The 21,958-nt window shown below is 39.2% G+C and overlaps 3 protein-coding genes across 8 annotated transcripts; all 3 read left to right on the forward strand.

Annotated features, from left to right (window-relative positions):
- Window positions 1–2,014: 2,014 nt before the first annotated feature.
- Window positions 2,015–4,612, forward strand: LOC4328416 (protein G1-like1). Of its 4 annotated transcripts, none has more exons than NM_001409335.1 (3): window positions 2,015–2,246; window positions 2,645–3,216; window positions 3,314–4,612. In NM_001409335.1, the coding sequence occupies exon 3, from the start codon at window positions 3,330–3,332 to the stop codon at window positions 4,140–4,142; it is 813 nt and encodes a 270-aa protein (NP_001396264.1). In that variant the 5' UTR covers window positions 2,015–2,246; window positions 2,645–3,216; window positions 3,314–3,329; the 3' UTR covers window positions 4,143–4,612. The 4 variants fall into 4 exon arrangements, with proteins under 4 accessions (NP_001396264.1, NP_001396267.1, NP_001396265.1 ...); NM_001409338.1 differs by having other exon boundaries at window positions 2,645–2,872; NM_001409336.1 differs by having other exon boundaries at window positions 2,017–2,246; window positions 2,645–2,935.
- Window positions 4,613–15,021: 10,409 nt separating this feature from the next.
- On the forward strand, window positions 15,022–18,180 carry LOC4328417 (biotin--protein ligase 2). Of its 2 annotated transcripts, none has more exons than XM_066307774.1 (9): window positions 15,022–15,470; window positions 15,557–15,618; window positions 16,095–16,243; window positions 16,327–16,495; window positions 16,595–16,750; window positions 16,998–17,043; window positions 17,371–17,437; window positions 17,510–17,586; window positions 17,752–18,180. In XM_066307774.1, exons 1-9 carry the CDS (start codon window positions 15,076–15,078, stop codon window positions 17,795–17,797), a joined length of 1,167 nt encoding a protein of 388 aa, XP_066163871.1. In that variant the 5' UTR covers window positions 15,022–15,075; the 3' UTR covers window positions 17,798–18,180. The 2 variants fall into 2 exon arrangements, with proteins under 2 accessions (XP_066163871.1, XP_015623302.1); XM_015767816.2 differs by having other exon boundaries at window positions 15,023–15,470; window positions 16,375–16,495.
- Window positions 18,181–18,921: 741 nt separating this feature from the next.
- On the forward strand, window positions 18,922–21,948 carry LOC4328418 (thiosulfate/3-mercaptopyruvate sulfurtransferase 1, mitochondrial). 2 transcript variants are annotated; one of them, XM_015770068.3, is made up of 12 exons: window positions 18,922–18,971; window positions 19,062–19,170; window positions 19,509–19,568; window positions 19,658–19,720; window positions 19,964–20,088; window positions 20,217–20,379; window positions 20,463–20,522; window positions 20,759–20,817; window positions 21,014–21,095; window positions 21,184–21,247; window positions 21,463–21,530; window positions 21,605–21,948. In XM_015770068.3, exons 2-12 carry the CDS (start codon window positions 19,102–19,104, stop codon window positions 21,713–21,715), a joined length of 924 nt encoding a protein of 307 aa, XP_015625554.1. In that variant the 5' UTR covers window positions 18,922–18,971; window positions 19,062–19,101; the 3' UTR covers window positions 21,716–21,948. The 2 variants fall into 2 exon arrangements, with proteins under 2 accessions (XP_015625554.1, XP_015625555.1); XM_015770069.3 differs by having other exon boundaries at window positions 19,065–19,170.
- Window positions 21,949–21,958: the final 10 nt, after the last annotated feature.

Genomic DNA, 21,958 nt, shown 5'->3' on the forward strand with positions numbered 1-21,958 from the left:
CTTCTCTCCCTCACTCTTTCCTTTTAGTTTCCCTTTTTCTTCTCTCCCTCCCTCATTATTAATATTTTTTTCTTTTTTTATCTCGTTTTCTTTTTCTTTTTTTTCCTTTGAGTTTTCCTTTTTTCTTCTCTCCCTCACTCTTTATTAATACGTTTTTTCTTTTTTTATCTCGTTTTCTTTTTCTATGTTTATTTATTTATTTTCTTTTTTTCTTGTAATACTATCTTCAAAATATATGTTTAATATGCAACTTTCTTTGAATTTGAAAAAAATATTAAAGTGCTATATTATATAGCAAATGAGAATTTAAACTGAAATTTCAAAGAAAATTCAAAATATTTTTCTTCTCTCCCTCACTCTTTATTAATATTTTTTCCTTTTTTTTATCTCGTTTTCTTTTTCTTTTTTTTCCTTTTAGTTTTCCCTTTTTCTTCTCTCCCTCACTCTTTATTAATATGTTTTTCTAATCCAAAATAATTTTCTTCTCTCCCTCACTCTTTATTGTTTTTTTCCTTTTTTATCTCGTTTTCTTTTTCTTTTTTTTTCCTTTTAGTTTTCCCTTTTTCTTCTCTCCCTCACTCTTTATTAATATGTTTTTTTTCTTTTTTTATCTCGTTTTCTTTTTCTATCTTTATTTATTTATTTTCTTTTTTTGTCTTGTAATACTATCTTCAAAATATATGTTTAATATGCAATTTTTTTTAAATTTGAAAAAAATATTAAAGTGCTATATTATATGGCAAATGAGAACTTTAACTGAAATTTCAAATCAAATTCAAAATAAAACAAATTTACAAACGAAACAGTCATTTTGTAAAGAATAAGAGTGAGTAGTGAAGAGAACAAAACTTATTTCTTTTAGTTTTCCCTTTTTCTTCTCTCCCTCACTCTTTATTAATATGTTTTTTCTTTTTTTATCTTGTTTTCTTTTTCTATCTTTATTTATTTATTTTCTTTTTTTTGTCTTGTAATACTATCTTCAAAATATATGTTTAATATGGAACTTTTTTTAATTTAAAAAAATATTAAAGTGCTATATTATATGGCAAATGAGAACTTAAACTGAAATTTCAAATCAAATTCAAAATAAAACAAATTTACAAACGGAACAGTCATTTTGTAAAGAGAGTGAGTAGTGAAGAGAACAAAACTTATTTTGAAAAATACATGAGGAAAACCAGGATTCGATCCTAGTACCCTATGGATGACAACCCAAGCATCCAACCACCATGCTATCACGGTGTTGGTTCTATATGTTGCTTGCGCGGCTATTTAAATCGTCTGGACCTCAGCGCCAAATAGCTTGACGCTGAGATCTGATGACTCAGCGAATTCATATCACCTCGGATTATAGTTTAGCGCTAATGTTTATGGCGCTGAGTCCATGGCCTATTTTTAGTTAAAGTTTTTTTTGCAGAGACTAGTTTCAAAATAAATTTTTAAAAAGGACCAATTTATAAAAAAACGGGGGAGTAGGAGTGTAGGCAACCCGAGACGTACAATGCGATGACCTCTCGAGTCGAGCCTTGAGACAAATATGGATCGATCGATCGGAGTCGCACCACCATCCACGCACACACACACGAAGTAGTAGGAGTACTCCTGCAAGCGTTCTGTGACCTTTGTTCTCTTGTGAGAAAAATCCCAAATGATCCGTCCATGATCATCCATTGTTGAGCTGAGGTGACATCTCCATACCTCCCCCACTCCCCCTCCTCCACATTCAATGCGCGCCAGCTTCCTCTCGTCGTCGTCGTCGTTGAGAGAGCAGCCAGCAATGGCGATTCAGAGAGAGAAAGGACAGCAGCTGAGAGAGAGTGAGGTGACTAGTGAGGTGACAACCTTTTTGCGTATAGTAATGTGGAAAGCCTTGACGATATCTGCGCCACTGGGTCCCTCACCTTGTCTCCCCCCTTCTCCTCCCTCTGACGGAAAGTCAGAGGGACGTTGTCTAGGACCCATAAAAATTGAGCCCATAACCTACGTCCCTCTGACTTTATGTTAGAAGAGCGCGATCCTCCTTCAGGATGAATCTCCTCTGACGTAGAACTAGAGGGACTTTGTTACTGACATGTAAGACCTACAAAGATTAGACCCACCCACGTCCCTATGACTTTTGGTCAGAGGAGCGCGATCCCTCCCTCCATATCTTCTCTTCTCTTCTCCTCTCCCTTCTCTTCTTCATCGTCTTCCTCCTCATTCCTCCCTTCTGCTGGCTCCTGTATCTTCTTCTTCTTGGCTTCTTGGTAAGCTCTCTCGATCGATCTGCCACTTGATTTGTCTGTAGATCAGCCAGCTTGCCTGCCTGCACCCTGCAACGATTGATGATCTTGTGTATTGTTGCTGCTTAATTGCTGGGGGATTAGCTAGTTTAGTTGCTACTAGAGTGTGTTTCTTGTGTTGATCTGAGTTTGATTTGATTTTCAGTTTTGCACCATGCGATCGATCGAGAGTGTGTTGTTGTTCTTGTTTTGGTTCTTTTCTAGTAGTATCAGTTGCACTGATTAATTAATTAATATAGCTTGTGTTTTGATTCGGTAGACACGGCTATCTGCAGCGTATCAAAGCTTTTCCTGTTGCACACCACACCTACCATGAGTTCCTTTCAATCAATGCCTAACTCTCTCTCTCTCTCGATCTGCAGATCAAATATACAATTCGCCTTCTCGATCGAGTAGTTGATGAACAGTGTTCCCCTTGATTGATTGATCACCATTATTATAACATCCTCTTTCTTTCTTCTCACTGTACCACACACTTCGATCTCTGCAGCCTGAACCAAGCAAGAATTATAGTATTAGAACAACTCCAGATATCTCTAAAGCTGATGATCTAGCTCTACTTTCTGCATCGATCGATCTCGTTAATTAGGGTTAGATCACCGGCCGGCACAGTGCATCTTCAAATAAGCATCATTTGCTCTTTGAGTGATACAGTACTATGCTTCCCCTTCTGCTGATCTGCTCTCTCTGTCCCTGCATGTATTACAGTTAATTTGTGTCAGTTCTTGCTTGGCTGAGCTAAGTTCACGCCAGATCTTCAAAACCCCAATCTTGCTACTGTGTTTTGTTTTTCTTGGACCACCCAGTTATCTGCCTTTTTTTATTTTTTTCCAAAACTCACAAAGCTTTGCACGTCAAACATATTAGAAGAAGCATTGAGATAACTTCCAGATTAGCTGAAACCCTAGTTCTTTCTCATTCTGAATCATCCACAGTATGTCAAATTCTCAATAGCATTAGCTGCTTGGTTTGACCATTGGTCATGGGGTTGACGAACTGACACGCAGCAATTAATGGTTCATGTTTGGCAGGTGAGAGATTGAGGAGATGGACATGATCGGCATGGCGTCGCCGGCGGAAAGCCCCGGCGGCGGCGGCACGGCCAGGCCGAGCAGGTACGAGTCGCAGAAGCGGCGGGACTGGCAGACGTTCGGGCAGTATCTGCGCAACCACCGGCCGCCGCTGGAGCTCTCCCGGTGCAGCGGCGCGCACGTGCTGGAGTTCCTCCGGTACCTGGACCAGTTCGGGAAGACGAAGGTGCACGCCCATGGCTGCCCCTTCTTCGGCCACCCCTCGCCGCCGGCGCCGTGCCCCTGCCCGCTCCGCCAGGCGTGGGGCAGCCTCGACGCCCTCGTCGGCCGCCTCCGCGCCGCCTTCGAGGAGCACGGCGGCCGCCCTGAGTCCAACCCCTTCGGCGCCCGCGCCGTCCGCCTCTACCTCCGCGACATCCGCGACACGCAGTCCAAGGCCCGCGGCATCGCCTACGAGAAGAAGCGCCGCAAGCGCGCCGCCGCCTCCCACACCAAGCAGAAGCAGCAGCAGCAGCAGCTGGTGGAACAGGCGGTGGCGCCGCCCGCCGCCGCCGCCGCCGCCGCGGCGCTGCCGGACATGGAGACGACGACGACGACGACCACGGTGCCGCACTTCTTGTTCCCGGCGCACTTCCTCCACGGCCACTACTTCCTGGCACCGGCCGGCGAGCAGCCCGGCGGCGGCGACGTCGCGGCGTCGACGGGCGGCGCTGCCGGTGCTCCCAGCGGCGGCGGCGGGGAGGACCTGGTGCTGGCCATGGCGGCGGCGGCGGCGGCCGCCGAGGCGCACGCCGCCGGCTGCATGATGCCACTGTCGGTGTTCAACTAGCTCCTCCATCGATCTCCATTAATCCTTAAGCTTACGCAGCTTTTGCAAATGCATTATGGCGATGGGCCAGCCTCATCGCCATTTGATCATATCAAATTGCTCGCAAATGCAAATTTGCATGGATGCGTGGTGATTTGCATTTGCTTTGGGATTAATTCGGAGGTTTTATATATAATTAGCTAGTGCATGCACACGCACGTAATTTGCATGGTTTTTTTTTGTACGAAATGTTTGTAGTAAAATTTTAGGTTAATTTAGTTATAAACTGTCACTAAGCTAGCGGCAAGATGGTCAGCTGTTGGGGCGCATGTTAATTATCTTCATGGCTTTGAAGTGACTTTTAATTAATTAAGGACTGGTCAACGAAATGCCAATGTAAATTAATCAATTAAATCTTATATATCCAGCGTTGATCCCACACGTACAAGTTTGTATGTATTGTATGCATTCCAAGAACTGCAATTTCGTAACTTTTACTAGTTGTCTTCAACTTAAATTGATGGGTGTTGCATCATTAATAACCTTACTCATTTTTTTCCGTTACACAATTTTACTCTATCTTTTCCCTCAACACAATTGATATTTAAATTTAGACCTATTATACTTTCTTCCAAACATTATAAATACCAAAAATTATCCCATGTTACTCATTTATTTTAAAATTCTCTATATGGTGACAAGTTCTTGGGAACAGAGAAGTACTGCTGTATACCTCCGTCACTGTCTCAAAATATAATGATTTGGCTTGCATAATTTACTACTAGCTCAACCAATCACGCAACAATCAATCCTTCATTTAATTTCATAAATTTTCTTAATTAGGATGTGATCGTTGCAAACAGATAGAGAGAAGAAATCTCTCGTTCTTCACGTGCAAGCTTCACAAGCTACTAAACAATGTTTTTTTAAAAAAAATCTATAAGAAAATCACTTTAAAAATTATATAAATCAAAATTTACTCAATTTTCTTGTTTCTTCTCATATCAAACATATCCATAATTAATTACCATGAAAAACATTAGTAGTGCATGTATTTTACTTATCCCATCCAAGTGAGCTTCATTTTCAGTACTCTCTCCGTACTAAAATAAGTGCAGTTTTATACTATTCACAATTTTATACTATTCACGTTCAACGTTTGACTGTTCGTCTTATTTGAAAAAAAAATTATGATTAGTATTTTTATTGCTATTAGATGATAAAACATGAATAGTACTTTATATGTGATTAAATATTTTTAAATTTTTCATAAATTTTTTTAATAAGACGAATGGTCAAATGTTGGGCACTGATATCCACGGCTGCATTTATTTTAGGAGGAAGGTAGTACTTGCCACTGCATGCATTGACCTCCAGCACCAAAGCAGCTGTACTGGTAGCTAGCTAGAGCTTGGTCATAAAAGCAGGAGAAATCCAGGAAAGATTAGGCAAAGTACAGACCACCTAAAGTCAAGCATTTCTCACTATGCCTCCATCGAGCAATCAGATCAACGACTGATGGATCAGCATAGAGCACCTTGATGAGATGAGATGAGAAAGAGAAGTTTGATCGAGACTAGACCGACGATGGACGTTGTGTGGTGTGCGTGTGTACAGTGTACACAGCGCGTGATGTTTGAAGATGAAGATTATTGTGGTAATAACTGTGATTAATTGAGTTTTAATTATTATAAAAAAAAGATTAATCTTATATTTAAAACAACTTTTATATAGAAAACAACTTTCATATAAAAAAATTTTCACACTCTGTTTAGCAATTAGAAAAACGTGTCACTCTTATCTAAAAGTTTATTCAGTTTTTATTGGAGAAAAAACAGCACCAGCATTGCGACGACCATTCCTGTCGTTACTGACGAAACTGAAGATGAAAAGAATGGGGTTAGTCAATCGATCGATCGATCGATAGACATGGCTTGTTGAAAGGTTGCCCATAGACCATAGACCATGGGAGTGAGTAGCCTCTGTGTGGCCGGTGATGGAACAGCCATTGATCAGCCATGGGAGTCAGTGTGTGTGTGTCTGTTGATCTCATGTGCAACAGTACTTTGCTCCTTTTGCTTTTGTGCCGATGGACTTGCACAACGCATAGTGAAGTGTACCCTTTGTTATTGTTGTGCACAGTCAATGGGATTTGCATTTGAATGGGTGGTGGATTTGGGCGATTGATTGATTGAGGCCCTGTTTAGTTTCGCACTTTTAGCGTGTCACATAGATATACATATACTCCTATATATTTAAAGTATTAAACGTGGACTAATAATAAAATAAATTACAGATTCTGCCTATAAATTGCGAGACGAATTTATTAAGTCTAATTAATCAGCCATTAACAAATATTTATTGTAGCGCCACTACAATTAGGTTTAAAAGATCCGTCTCACAATTTACACGCAATCTGTGTAATTAGGTTTTTTTATATTTAATACTCTATGTATGTGTTTAAACATTCGATGTATGCATGTGTTTAAACATTCGATGTGACATGGTGAAAAGTTTTTGTTTGGGAACTAAACGGTGCCTGAATGAATATATACAACCTTTACCATTCATGGTCAGGTGATTCGAATTTGAGGAATTTTTAGTCATCTAGCCCTGGCCATGGTGGTTTATATGGCAGGGTGAGGGCATCTCGCCACCGCTCGACTTCAGGAGGATAAGGAGGGGCGTGACGTGGATACAACGCGTGGACCATGGGACCATGGAAGTCGGGAAGACGTACGATGACACGATGGTAGATTTAGGGACGAGGAAGTGGAGGTGAGGGTGTGGCTGGCCGGTTGATCACGCCGGTGCTAGTGAGTTAGAGGGTGACTGTTGACGACTAAATTTGGTAAATCATGCATTATTCGAAGCTAAAGTCGAAGTGTCACATCAACAGTGATGACACGCTAGGTTGGAAATGCGAGATGGAGGGGCAAAGATGGCAATAGCTCAGGCGTTGGAAATGAGGGAGAGAGTGATGGTAGGGTTATATAACTTTGCACGAATCTTGGAGCAATCAAATTTATAAAGATGATTGATATTAGAAAAAAAATGGGTTAATAGCTTTGTTTGGTTTACTGCCTTTCAAAATGCTAGCAATGCCAAAATCTCGACAAGTTTAATTTGGTAGTGCCTTTTATTTGGACAACTTATGTATTATGTTAATATTATTTTAGTAACAAGCCGAACACTATCAAAGTACTTTTTTTTTACGACTCACAACAAACAATGCGAAGTTCATATTGATAGAGCATGAAAAAAATTACAAGACTCCAAGGGTGGGAGGTCATAACCAGAAAACAAAGAAAAAATAACCACCTCCCACGCACCGACCCAAGAAAAGGCTAGCACCAAACCAGCTGCCGCTAAGCGTGACTAGTCACCGCTAGGCACACAAATGAAATACAACCGAGATGGCCCAAAACCTAACCCTTGCACCTGATACCAAACTCTACTCTAGCCATATCTTTGGAATTGAGAGAGCAAGGGAATGAAAAGGAAAAAAAGAATTGTCTCGAGACGAGCCTGGATTGGTCGTTCTAGCACGTACTTTGTCCGTCCTAAAAAGACTCGTTTTTAAGTTTGAATCTAAACCTACGCTATGTTCAAATTTAAATTCTGAAGTTAGTTTATTTTTTTGGATAGAGAAGGTATATTGGTGTTGGATGTGCACTCGACCATACATGTATGCCAAAATGCATTTGGATCAGGTGTATACTGCTTGTTGTGCGTGCATGGCCGTACGCGTAGACACACAGTAGGTAGCAGAGAGTGGTCCTAATTATAAATTGAAACAACAGATCGATCCAACTGAGGTTTATCTAGCTAGCCAGATCGTAGTGGTCCTGTGTATACCAGCGTAGTACATCGCGTATTGATTGGAACAACGCACGTACGCACGCACGCACGCACATATTTTGGGGCAGGCGTACAGTGGCAACGAATGTGAAGGGGTTAGTACTAGTGGCTTAAGTACTGCTACGCTAGCTGTCCATGCGCAAGGGTCATGTTAAATTAAGCTGTCAAATAATTATGTTTCGACGATCGATGTTCTGTCATGAAAATTAACAGTACTAATATGTAATATCTCCGTCCCAAAATAAGTACAGTCATAAATATCTGTGTTTAGCGCTTTGACCATCTGTCTTATTTAAAAAGTTTATAAAAAATATTTAAAAAATTAGTCACACATAAAGTATTATTCATGTTTTATCATCTAATAACAATAAAAATACTAATCATAATCTTTATTCAAATAAGACGAACGGTCAAACGTTGAACATAAATAGTGCTAAAACTACACTTATTTTGGGACGGAGGGAGTATGGTTTTGGATCAGATAATTCAGAGTTAGAAAATAGACGTAGAGTATGTGTTAGCCATATTGAGTTGTGATCCAAATTCATTTACACTTAATAAAAGCCAACTTCTACCGTAGTGGAGCGGAGGCCCGTCGTCGGTAGGCTTAGGCCGGAGCGTAGCGGATCGTCATCTCTTTTAGGGTTCCCCCATATATATATATGGGACTCCATGGTGCCCGGGCTCCAAGGTATAAAACACACAAATTCTCTCAAATTTTTAAAAATTTTCAAATTGTGAGTATATACCTAGGTATATGAATTTGATTCATACATATACCTAACAACAAAACAACTCAAACTCAACTTTATTTCACAATTCATTATTACATACCTAACGAATTATATGTTTAATTGTTATATACTTAGAACCAAAATCTAACAAAAAAAAGTTCAAACTCAGTTCAAACTTGTTAGTAAAGAAGTTAATGTTCATATCTAAACATTTAAAAAAAATTTATACTCATTCAAATTGGGTATATACTCAATTTGAATCTTGGAGCCCATACTCCATGTAGCACCAGTTAATATATATATATATATATATATATATACACACACACCTCTTGTAAGCCGATATGCGGCGTTGTAACCTCACCCCGATATAGTGAAGATATTTTGCTGACTGGCGCCCGTGGTTTTTCTCTTCTGTTTTAGGAGGGTTTTCCAGTTAAATCTCGTGTCTTCTGTGATTGATTTATTGTTCTTTATAGTTTGTTTGACTATCATTTCCTAACAAGCCACAGGGACACTAATATGTTAGAATATAAAATGAATTGTCCATCATTTTATATCAGTTTAGGCTTTTGTATTTGAATTGACCAGTGCATATAATTTAATACAGGAAAAAGATGAATTACCCCCTAAACTGTTGCGGTCGACCGAATTACCCCCTGAACCCAAAAACCAAACATTGCTCACCTTAAACTTTCAATACCAGACGAATTACCCCCTCGACCCAATCCAGAATGGTTTTGTTCTTCATGGCGTACGCGGGCAATCCAGTCAGCATTTTCTTTTTTAAGAAAATTATGGGACCCACCTATCATACATCCCCTTCCTCTCTTCCTCTCCCTCTTCACTGACTCACTCTCTCTCACGGAGAGACCGCCGCCTCCGTGTCACCGCTGCCTCCGCGTCCCGCGCCGCCGCTTGCTGCCGCCCATCGCCCGCATGCTGCCGCGCAAGAGAGAGAGAGGAAGAGTGACAGAGAGAGAGGAGGGGAAATAGGAGGTGAGCGAGAGTGACAGGTGGGCCCACCATTTAAAAAAGTAAATGCTGATTAGATTGCCACGCATACACCATGTAGGATAAAACCGCTCTGGATTGGATCGAGGGAGGTAATTTGTCCGGCATTGAAAGTTCAGGATGAACGATGTCTGGTTTTTTAGTTTAGGGGGGGTAATTCGGTCAACTGTGATAGTTCGGGGGTAATTCGTACTTTTTCCTTCAATATATGGTATCAGAGCCAGAAGTTTTAGAGTTTAAATTATGTTTGGTGCATCTCGTTAACTTAATCTTTTGGTTGATCGGTGCATGCAACTCAATACTTTCGTAACCTTACCTAACCCTTTTATATTTTTAGTATAACAGGTAGAGTAAATTTCACAAGACTACGGCCCTCTTTGTTTAGGCTTAAGCTTATTGGCCTAGACTTTTAAGTCATCTTATTGGCTTCTATGATTTATAAGCCAGTGGATTTAATGTCCTAAGTTTAGTGGTTGAGCCATACATCTACCTCACATAAGCCAAAAAAAGCTTCTCCAACCTAGCTTTTGGCTTAATAGTGTTAGAGTGGCTTATGGCTTCAAAAAAGACAAACGGAAAAGCTGCTTGTTTATTTAGGCTTAGACTTTTTGACTTATAAGTTGGCTTATAAGTCTAAACAAAGAGGGCCTACAAGTACTTTGATTAAGTTATCTCAAAACTACAGATTTAAGATGATTTATCACAAATTACATATTTAGTACTGAATTTGTCACATAAGTACAAATAAGCATCGTATCACCGAACTACAAGTCTAATGTTAAATTAGTCACAAAATTAGGATGTTTATAAATCAAACATAACATTAGTACTACATATTCAAACATTAAAATATATAGTTTTAGGATAATTTTGTGATTAAATCTATAGTTTTACGGTACTTAGTTTGAAGCATGTAGTTTTGTGATAAATTTATTATTAAATCTACAGTTTTGTGGTACATCACTTTAAGGTGGTGTTTGAATCTCCTGAAGATAAAGATAAATATTAAGTGTTTCACGCAAAAACGAGGTGGTAATAACGTGTGATTAATTGAGTTTTAATTATTATAAACTTAAAAAATGGATTAATATGATATTTTAGAACAACTTTCACATAAAACGTTTTTGCACAAAACATATCGTTTAGCAGTTTAAAAAACGTGCCACGAAAATCCAAAATTTAATCACATGACCAAAATAAGTATTTATGTAATTTAGTACCTATAGTTTTACCAAAATTACTCTAAAAAGTACTCCTACCCGCTCTATTTTAGAATTAGCCTTCAATTTTTTTAGGCTATCTTAAAAGTTAGGCTTATTGTTCACTCCTACCACCATTCCATTAGAGAAGGTACAATAGCAGACTATAAGTCAGATATAAACATATTTTAAGGAGATAAAAGAGAAGAGAGAAGAGCAGCATGGTACATATATGTAGCCAGCTGTAGCACGGACTTCAAAAAATAGTGTGTGTATGATAGGTAGGACCAGGTATTAATAGAGTATGTAACATTGGCCTTGTTTAGTTCCAAACTTTTCTTCAAACTTCAAACTTTTCCATCACATCAAAATTTTCCTACACACATTATGACCCTGTTTAGATGGGACTAGAACTTTTAAGTCCCTATCGTATCGGATGTTTGGACACTAATTATAAATATTAAATGTAGACTATTAATAAAACATATCCATAATTTTGGATTAATTCGCGAGACGAATCTATTGAGCCTAATTAATCCATGATTAGCCTATGTGATGCTACAGTAAACATTCTCTAATTATGGATTAATTAGGCTTTAAAAAATTGTCTCGCAAATTAGCTTTCATTTATGTAATTAGTTCTGTAAGTAGTCTATATTTAATACTTTAAATTAGTGTTTAAATACATAGACTAAAGTTAAGTCCTTGGATCCAAACACCACCTAAACTTTCAACTTTTCCATCACATCGTTCCAATTTTAACCAAACTTTCAATTTTCGCGTGAACTAAACACACCCATTGTATGAATTGGCTATTAAGTTGACTATAGGTGATTTGAAGTTATTAGGGCAGTAGGTACTCCTACTCTGCAATTACTATTAAAAAATCTGGAAGAAGAAGAATAAAAGAAAAATGTTGGCCTAGAAATGGATACCAATGGCGGTAGCTAGCCTAGGCGTATATTATACTCTACTCTACCATGACCCCTTCTTCGCTCCATACTCTACAAGTGTAGAGTACTCCTGAAATGGAGTAACGAAGACCGACGAAGATCAAACAAAAACGATCAAAGCAGAGGAGCATAGACATCAATGCCAATCGTCAAAATGCAGGCAAGAGCTAGCAGTGTTGGTCGTGGCAACAACAGTACTAAAAATTTTCTCCGACAGATCGAGCAGGACGGACGCCACGATGGCCCGGATTTGACGTGACTCTGATTTGATCTGTGATATGATGTGATGTGTGATGTGATGTGATATGACCCGTCGGGGCCCTCGTCCTCCTACAGAACCTGAATCAAACGTCGCACCCTTTTCCACCGCCGTCGCCTATCGCCGCAACATTTAGATTTTAAGTTAAAATTAAAGATGGTGTGATTGAAAAGTTATGTCCGTATGACAGGTTGATGTGATAGAAAAGGACTGAAGTTTGGATCTAAACTTTAAATCTAAACACAGCCCTATTTTAACGAGGAGTAACTCAGGAGAGGATGTTTGGTTGGCAGTTGGCACGCTCAATTTGTCTCATCTTTTAGACTACCTCCGTATTAAAAAAATATAAGTTAATTTTTCACTCCAGTCTTCCGGTTAGCCTAATGAAACGTCCAAAGGTCTTCTGGCTAGCTCCACAAGGTGGTGGGCTAGATGACACGATGGCCGATCTAGACGACTTGAATCAAATGTGGGCTAGATGACCTGAATCAAACGTCCTGCTCGATCTATCGCCTATTAGAGGTAGCTCCGCAGGGTGGTGGGCTAGATGACATGGATTCGAAGTCTCACACCTTCTAAATATTTGATATTAGTTCATTCCCTAATATTCACGTCTTTTTTACCCATTTCACACATACAGATAAAAAAAATTAAAATGTCCTTACTATATCAAATCTCAACGCAATTATTTCTCACTTTATCTACTACCAATATAATAACTACTCCCTCCGTCTCATAATATAAGGGATTTTGAGTTTTTGCTTGTAACGTTTGACCACTCGTCTTTTTCAAAAAAATTTAAAATTATTATTTATTTTATGTGTGACTTACTTTATTATCTACAGTATTTTAAGCATAACTTTTTGTTTTTTATATTTGTAAAAAAAATTTGAATAAGACGAGTGGTCAAACATTGCAAGTAAAAACTCAAAATCCCTTATATTATGGGACGGAGGGAGTATTATATACTTTCACAAATTATGATGAAATGATTACTCTATAAATAAACTTATTTTGGGACCAAGGAAAGATGCTGAAAATAAACTTAATATGGGACGAAGGAGGTGGTAGAGATATCGATCACCACAATTTTTATCTATACCATCCACTTAAAAAGTTTAGAGTTAACACTCTATTACACTAGCCCCAATACACTTGTCATCAATCTACTTCTTTTTTTTATCTCGCACTTTTTGAAGTTTGTATAAAGATTGTCCCTTTACGAAGGTGGGCTTATCCTCTCTCTTTTCTTCTCTCCCACAAATCATCCTTTTAGCCTAGTTTGTTTCTTGTCTAAATTCGTATTATTAGAATGTGACTCGTCTCATTCTAGATTTGTTTCTCTTAGAGTGGAGGATGGAGTATTTTAGATTGCCTTATATTTAGTATTTTAGATTTGTTTCTCTTATATAGCGACCTAGTACCGTGGTGAACATGAAGAGATGTTTGATTCGTTTTGTTCGAGGACGTAGTACTTTAAGGCAACATTTGTTAGGAGGACAAAATAGGACAAAATGAGAACAAATCTCTCTATTTTTTCCTGGCACGCTTTCTAGTTTCTTAAATTATGTTTTGATACAGTGACTTTGTAAATTTTAAGATATGTCGGTCTAAATTTTTTTTGGAGGTTTTCATAGCAACAACGTGATGTTCACAAGAATGAGCGTCAACTCGTTACGAGTCGCATACTATGTTTTAACTGTATTTTTTAATTAAAAAAAATCGATGAAGAGCTTGATCAGCGCTCCAGCTGTGTGTTGATTGGTGACGTGTCGTTTTCTAACACTGCGTGCGCCATCCCATCGCTCCCCGCGTTTCCCGGATCTTGGACGACACGCCCCACGGCCCACTACCTCCCGTTTCATCTTGGGCTGGGCCCCATTTCGTCAGTGCTTTGTGCATGCCATTGCAATTGCAATGCACCCAGCCAAGCAGAATGGAGTGCCACCATGTGCCACGTACCATGTCGGTTGCCGGGTGGTATACATGGGATTTGGGTGTTCAATTGAATATCTAAAATCTCTTATATTATTGAACGAAGGTGGTATATATGTATACTACTTCCTCTGTTTTATAATATAGGACGTACACACATTTTAAGATTAGACTTTAGAAACATTTGACCAACAATTACTGTAATATAAATTAAATTTTATTTGCTAAAATTAATATCATTGGACTGATATTTAAATTTATTATAAGGTGGTTATAATTTTATTGTAATAAACCTTATAGTATGAGAAATTATAAGTCAAAGATTAGTTCTATAAAAACTGTACCAAGTTTTACCATGTCTTATATTATAGGATGGAGGGTATATACTACTAGCACAATATATTCGTCTACTGATGGTAGTCGTAGAGATGGCAATGACCCCATTTTGGGTCACCAAAAATAAGAAAACATACTTTTATCATCACTGTCATCGTATTATAAATCGGTACTTCCAACTTCTCATAAAAACACTAGTAGTATCAAATTTCAGAAATGTTGCAGATTTTGAATGTGAATGTTGGATCGCGGAGGCTGTGTTCGGAACGGTTGGTTCCCAGCTCATCCGCCTCGTTTTTCACACGCATACATTTTTAACTGTTAAACGATGTGTTTTTTATAAAAAGTTTATATATAAAAGTTGCTTAAAAAATCATATTTATTTATTTATTAAAAAATAGCTAATACTTAATCAATCACGTGCTAATGAACCGCTCTGTTTTCCGTGCGCGTGTTTTTAACCCATCGTTACGAACAGAGCCTAAGAAGGGCCTCAAACGCAATGGAGTCTCGATCTGTTAGGCGGGCCCAAGCTGTGGATTTCACCGGGCCCCTTTAGGCCCAATTGGCCTAGTTCTCGTGGGCCCGGAGTTCTCTATCAAATTAAGTGAGAGAAAAAAAAATAAAAGCGGAGAAAACAAGGCACGCCGCCGCCGCCGCTCGATGCGTTTCCCCGTTCGCCTCTCGCCGCCGGCCACCGCGGCGGCCGCCACGGCCGGCGCCGTCCTGGCCGCCGTCGCTCTCCGCAGGTACCTGCGCACCCGCTCCTCCATGGCCACGTCGGCGCACCGGCGCGGCAGCGCCGGTGGAATCACCCTCGTGGTCTCCGGCAAGTCCACGGAGGACCAGCATCTCCTCGCCGCCGCCGGCGGCGCGCTCGTTCTAGGGGAGGGCGACTCCGTCGAGGATATCACCGTGTCGCTCGACTCCGGCGCGGGCGCGGGCGCGGGCGCGGGCTTCGACGCCGGCGCTTACATGGCGGCGCTCCGGGCGTCCCGCTTCGGGAGGTGGATGCTCTGGTCGCCCAGGCTGGCCTCCACGCACGACCTCGTGACGCAGTGGGTGCAAGATTTGCTTGGTTTTTTCTTGGCGCTGTTTGAATTGGGATTCTCTTGTTGACTCCTCTCTTGCTCGGAGTGTGCAGGAATTTCGCCAAGCTTCCGGTGGGCGTCGTCTGCGTCGCCGACGTGCAGTTCAAAGGGAGAGGTTAGTGGGATGGATTGATGAATAGACAGTCTAAGTGGTGATTGTTTGTTGCTGTTACTGTTCTAGATGTGATCAATCCTTGACACTTTAGGTGGATTAATTAGTGTTGTCTGCTCTAATGCTCTCTAGTTCTGACATGTTTGATGGTACTGGATGTATGACTCGAGAAATAGTGAACTTGGTGGATGAATTTGGATTTGTAAGTAATCCATGCCATGTATGTACTCGACTTGGTTAAACAGAGAAGTTTCAGAAGTGAGACCATCCTGGCAATATAGTGCGAGAAATGCTGATCAAAACTTGTTTTTCGATGATTCAGCCTTATTGTTTCTACGAAAATTCTTTGGCTTACCGCTTACATATACTGGCTAAAAGAGTCCGTTAAGTACTTGATTGTTTCATGCTTCCTTTTATCCATCGCCACAATGCGATGTGCATTTAGACCAGATCCTAATCTCACTGATGAATTTATGCAGGTCGTTCAAAGAATGTGTGGGAATCACCACCAGGATGTCTCATGTTCTCCTTCACTTCACAGATGGAGGATGCACGGAAACTGCCTCTTATGCAGTACGTTGTCTGCCTTGCCATGACCGAAGCCATCAAAGAACTGTGTTGTGCTAAGGTGAATAATAGTGCAGTACCACTAATTCAGTGATTATTCGTTGTGCAGACCATTTATCACATTATGGATATTTCCCTCAACAGAATCATGGATATTTTTCTGAGCTTGACCATCTTTGTGGTTCAAATCAGGGGCTTTCAGAACTTGATGTTAAAATAAAATGGCCCAATGATCTCTATCTGAAAGGGCTAAAAGTTGGTGGCATTCTTTGTACTTCGTCTTATCAACCAAAAGTATACAATATTTGCACCGGTGAGTATTATTTCTAATACTGATGATAATAATACCATTCACCACCAAATGTTAAGGTATTTCTTAAGATAAATTTGCTCTTATTTCTATCCTTTCCAGGTATTGGTTTAAATGTTGACAATGAGGAGCCTACAACATGTTTGAATGCTGCACTGAAAGAAATGAATGCTAATTTGCCCACATTGAAACGTGAAGACATACTGGCATCATTCTTCAATAAATTTGAAGTTCTTTTTGAGATCTTTACAAATGAAGGTAACTTATATTTCCCCCTCCTCTCCTGTTGTAAGTGGCCACATGTTCAAGGCTTCAACCACAATGTCCTTTTGATGCATGCCCATAGACATGCGTTTTGCTGCTATTTTTTTTTAACTCGTGAGTGATATTGTACTGCAGTGTATAAATTTTAGGGTCAAAATTGAATAGATGTCTCAATTTCTATTCTTAAATTGAATAGATGTCTCAAAATTGAATACCATGACATTCTTAATTTCTATTCCAGGATTTCAGGCGCTTGAGGAACAGTACTACAATTCATGGCTTCATAGGTATGTAGTGTCTCAATGCTTTGGATCCCCATTGTTTGATTTTGTCTTGAATTTTATCTGCTAGCGCTGTATATCCATGGGTCACACAGGTAAAAGGTGGCTTCCCAGACTCTGGCATGGCAATCAGACTGATCACCTAGATATATCCATGAACACCCTAGTATCTTTTACTGCTAATTGAGTCATTTGCCATATGAAACTTGTGTGTGAGAATGGTTGATGGAAAATATTTGGAAAAATGTTGAATCTTTTGAGAATCACCTTGCATGTCATATATTTTCTACATGTGATTCGATATTACTGAGGCAGATCTTCGCTGATATGCAGTGGACAGAAGGTCGTTGTGCAGGATGGGCCTGAAGCCCAGCATGCAGACAGTGTGGTTACTATTCAGGTTAACACCGAATTTAGGAATTATGATTAAAATAGACATTTTCAGTTCTCTGACCATTCTGTTCTTTTTCAGGGGTTGACACCAGCTGGGTACTTGTATGCTATTGGCGAGGATGGCAAAAGCTATGAGTTGCACCCTGATGGAAACAGGTATTGTCTTGTTATCCATCGCTAATATCCTCCTCATGTGCTAATCTTAGTATCCATATACTATAAACTTCTCTTCTGATTTCTGTTGTCAACAATGTAAAGCGCCACATGGTATCAGATTTTTTTTTTCAAGAGTGACATCTGAGACAATTTCCTGCACTGCAGCTTTGATTTCTTTGCAGGGTTAGTGCGAAGGAAGATGGAAACGTAGTTCTACATGAATACATACATAGGTAGAAGAGCAGTGTACAATAATGGATAGAAGGCTGCTAAAATCCACATACTTGTAAACATGAGGGGTTGAAATGTTTTCAACTATGTAAATTAACTTTGAGAAACTGCTACCACCTTTGGGTTTGCTACTGCTAACATGGCGCCATCAGGCACAAGATCAAAATAAGCCTTCCAATTCAAGGTGGGATTAAAGAAAAGAAAAGGAGTTGACCTGTTAAGTCCTGTAGAGACTCAAGGACCAGAAGGAGCCATGCTTTGAGTGAAATGTTTCTGGCTTTCTGCTACCCTTTTGTAAGTTGTAACTTTCTTGAAACAGTGTAACAATGATTGATGCAATAATATATCATCTGAGCTTGTTAACTTATTGTATCCTTCAATTGTTGATGGTAAAAACTGAAAATAAGAGCGATGACTGAATTCACCGTACTGGTGAGTTAAACTTTTCTAATGGCAAAATTTTAGGCCTCTCTGGTTCTGAAAGGTATCGTTTCAGGTGTGCATTCATCCTGATTATGAAAAAGGAATGAAAGAAAAAAAAAATCTTATAATCACAACCCGTCCGCTTCACTTGCTTCGAAAAATTAAAGAAAATAACAATTGAAAAACAATATAGTTCACCAGATTAGAAGACTCTTGTGCTGAAGTGTCATGGATGACGTACTCCACAACTAATCTACAAACTGCCAAGTCGCAGTTGTTTGTACTCATAGACTTGGTTGCGTTCCTTTTGGCTTATAGGGTGAGCTACAGATTTTCATTCACGACCACTTTTTTCAAACTAATAAATGATGTATTTTAAGAAGTATATAGAAAAGTTTTCTTAAAAATGATATTTTTTAATTTACAAAAGTTAATATCTAATTAATTATATACTAATGACTCGTTTAGTTTCACGTGTTGCTGCAGATAATAAAATTGGTTTTTCTCAAAGACGAAGAAAGCGGTCACAAACATGATCCCAGAGTCAGCTGTCGCAGGACATCCCTGAACAGACAGCAAGTATTTCTTTATTTCTTTCTTTTTTATTTATTTATTTATTTATTTATTTATTTACTAGTAATATAATATATAAAAAGGCGCCCTTGGCTGCAGCTGCTTCACGAGTCCAACTCGGCTCATCCTGCTGCTCCGCCCTTCTCAAGATCACCAAGGTGAGTTCCTCCCCCTCCAAATCTTGGGAGAAAGATGGGCCCTTTGCTTTCTCTCACCTCCAAATCCCCTGCTTCCTGATCCGTTTTCAGCAGCCGCAGTAGCTCGGCGAGCCGGCAGCCGACGGGTCCAATGGCGCAGGATGATTCGGTTGTTTCTGCTCAGTGGCTGCATGAGCACTTAGGGCAGCCTGATGTTAAGGTGAAGCAGTTTTCAATTTTATCATCTACTCCGCATGCAATACTTAGGGCCCTCAGTTCAGAAATACTTTTATGCTTGAATCTTTTTGGCAGCATTTTAGAAGTAGTAGCAAACTGTTCTTGATTATTGTCCAGTAATTAGTTATGCCATGTAAGAAGGATGTGGAGTACAGTACCTACTGTTTAGTGATGATCAATATAAGAAATTATTGGTTGTTTGCCAGTTTGATTATAGTATCTTACTTTCTTGCATGTTGTTTAGTTTTGTTGATCTGCCAAAAAAAAAGCATTGGAAGATTATTGATTGATTTGTTAGTAACATTCGTCCACTTGATATAGGTGCTGGATGCTTCCTGGTACATGCCTGTAGAGAAGAGGGATCCATGGCAAGAATACCAGGTTTGAGGATCAGTTGTACTGAAAGTACTGAACTTTGTTTCTGCTTTTGTGAAAATGTTTTCTCAGCTCAAGCATTCTGATTTACTCAGGTGGCCCATATCCCTGGTGCGCTGTTCTTCGACATAGATGGCATAGTTGACCTGACAACTGATGTGAGATGTTTCAAGATACACCTTTCATTCTCATTTCACTTATTGTTTGAGACTTTGAGTTGAGTAAATAATCAGCACAAACATCCTTGTATGACTTGCACTTGTTAATTTTGCTACAACTGGAAACTTATTCTTTCAATTAATCAAAATTTTCTTACTGTATGAAGTTTTTCTGTCCTTTTTTAAGGCATGGCATATAAATTTAGATATGTGATATATCTTTACTTCATGAATTTGTGTCAGTTGCCACACATGCTGCCATCACAAGAGGCTTTTGCAGCCGCAGTTTCTGCGCTCGATATAAAAAACCATGATAAAGTTATTGTTTATGATGGAAAGGGATTTTTCAGTGCACCTCGTGTATGGTGGTAAGCACAAAACTGTGATTTTTTAATACTGCGACAATGAAGTTGACAGAATCCACAGCCTTTGTTTTACTTAAATTAATATGTTCAACATGACAATTTTATCTTTGTATACTCTTATCAATCAACAGGATGTTCAGAGTTTATGGACACAATAAAATTTGGGTGTTAGATGGAGGTTTACCTCAGTGGCGAACTTCTGGATTTGTTCTTGAGAGTAGCACCCCTGGTGATGCAGTTCAGAAAACTAAAGCTGCTAACAGTGTTGTTGAAAGGATTTATAATGGTCAACTGGTAAGCTGGCTATAAATACGGTCTAACTATGCATCATGCAAACTGTTTTTAACTTATTGAAGATTTATGGATTCATTTTTCAGGCAAGTGATGTAACATTTCAGACTGAATTTCAGCCTCATATATTCTGGACACTAGAAAAGGTCAGCCTTTCCTTTTATAACTGAAAACTTTATAGAGTTATGAATGAACATGACCATGAACTCACGCGATGTGTTTCTTTCTATAGTGGTCTCCAACTCTAAACTTTAGGTTTCATGATCTTAAATTTAACCTCGTTAAAAGTTGTGTTACTTTAACCATAAGGAAATGAAGATGACTGTCAGGACTCTGAAACCTTGATTATCCCTGTGTGTTGGGCTGTTTTTGTTTTGAACAGGTTAAACATAACATGGATGCACAGTCTCACCAAGTCGTTGATGCCCGATCAAAGGGCAGGTAAGTTCTCCTAATCTTTAGTACTTAGATTGCAATATCTATTTATAGAAGTTCTAACGATAACTATAAGGTGCTAGTATGTAAAGTGCCAATCAAATATGATTACTTATCTCTGTATTAGTAGAATAAGTAGTAATAGATACCTTGACAGCAGTTTATTACTTCGTGAAGAAAATCACTTGCACATCGTTTGCAGATTTGATGGTGTAGCACCAGAACCACGGGAAGGAGTAAGAAGTGGACATATCCCAGGGACAAAATGTGTTCCATTCCTTGAGGTTGGTTATAATGCAAATATGCAACATATCACATGGTATTTGGGTAGTCACAGACTTCTAAAAACTGGCTTCATTGATCTTGTTACAGATGTTTGATGATGCACCAATGCTTCTCCCTGCAGATGAGATCCGTAAAAAGTTTGAGCAAGCAGGTTCGAAACTCTGATTCATCTCACTATCCAAAAAAAATGTAGTTTGGCCAATGTACACATGAAAAGTAGAACAGATATTTCAACAAATCAACAGTGTAGATTTTCTTACTCAAGAGATGATATTTCTTAGGGATACGAGGATACTATAGCTGTAGAATTATGAAAATTTCACCGAGCAAAAACCAATGACAAACACTCGTTTGACGTTTCTGCAGGGATATCCCTTGATCGCCCCATTGTAGTCACTTGTGGATCTGGTGTAACTGCCTGCATACTTGCTTTGGTTTGAAACATTACCTGCTCATCTTAGATTGTGCCATTTGGTTGTAAAGCACTCTAACAACTATCACTTTACAGGGACTCTATAGAATTGGGAAGCAAGATATTCCAGTTTATGATGGATCTTGGACAGAATGGGAAGCTCTACCGGATCATGATTATCCAAAAGTTACCTCCAATGGTTCTTAAAATCATCAGCTCCGAAATGATGGATTCATCTGCTGCATTTTTCACCATTCAGTTTAGATTGTCAGCTGGACTGTGTTCTCTTTGACATGCTTAGCGTTTGAATCAAAAGGAAGCGGAAATGTGCACTCTTGGCAATTTTGATGAGGCCATATTCAATATTAAACTTAGATCGATGATGTACTGAATGTTATCGTTAAACAATAATAAGCATACCAATTGATTTTATATCAGAATGACAAACTG

This window comes from Oryza sativa, chromosome 2 (assembly GCF_034140825.1).
Source record: "Oryza sativa Japonica Group chromosome 2, ASM3414082v1".
Lineage (NCBI taxonomy): Eukaryota > Viridiplantae > Streptophyta > Magnoliopsida > Poales > Poaceae > Oryza > Oryza sativa.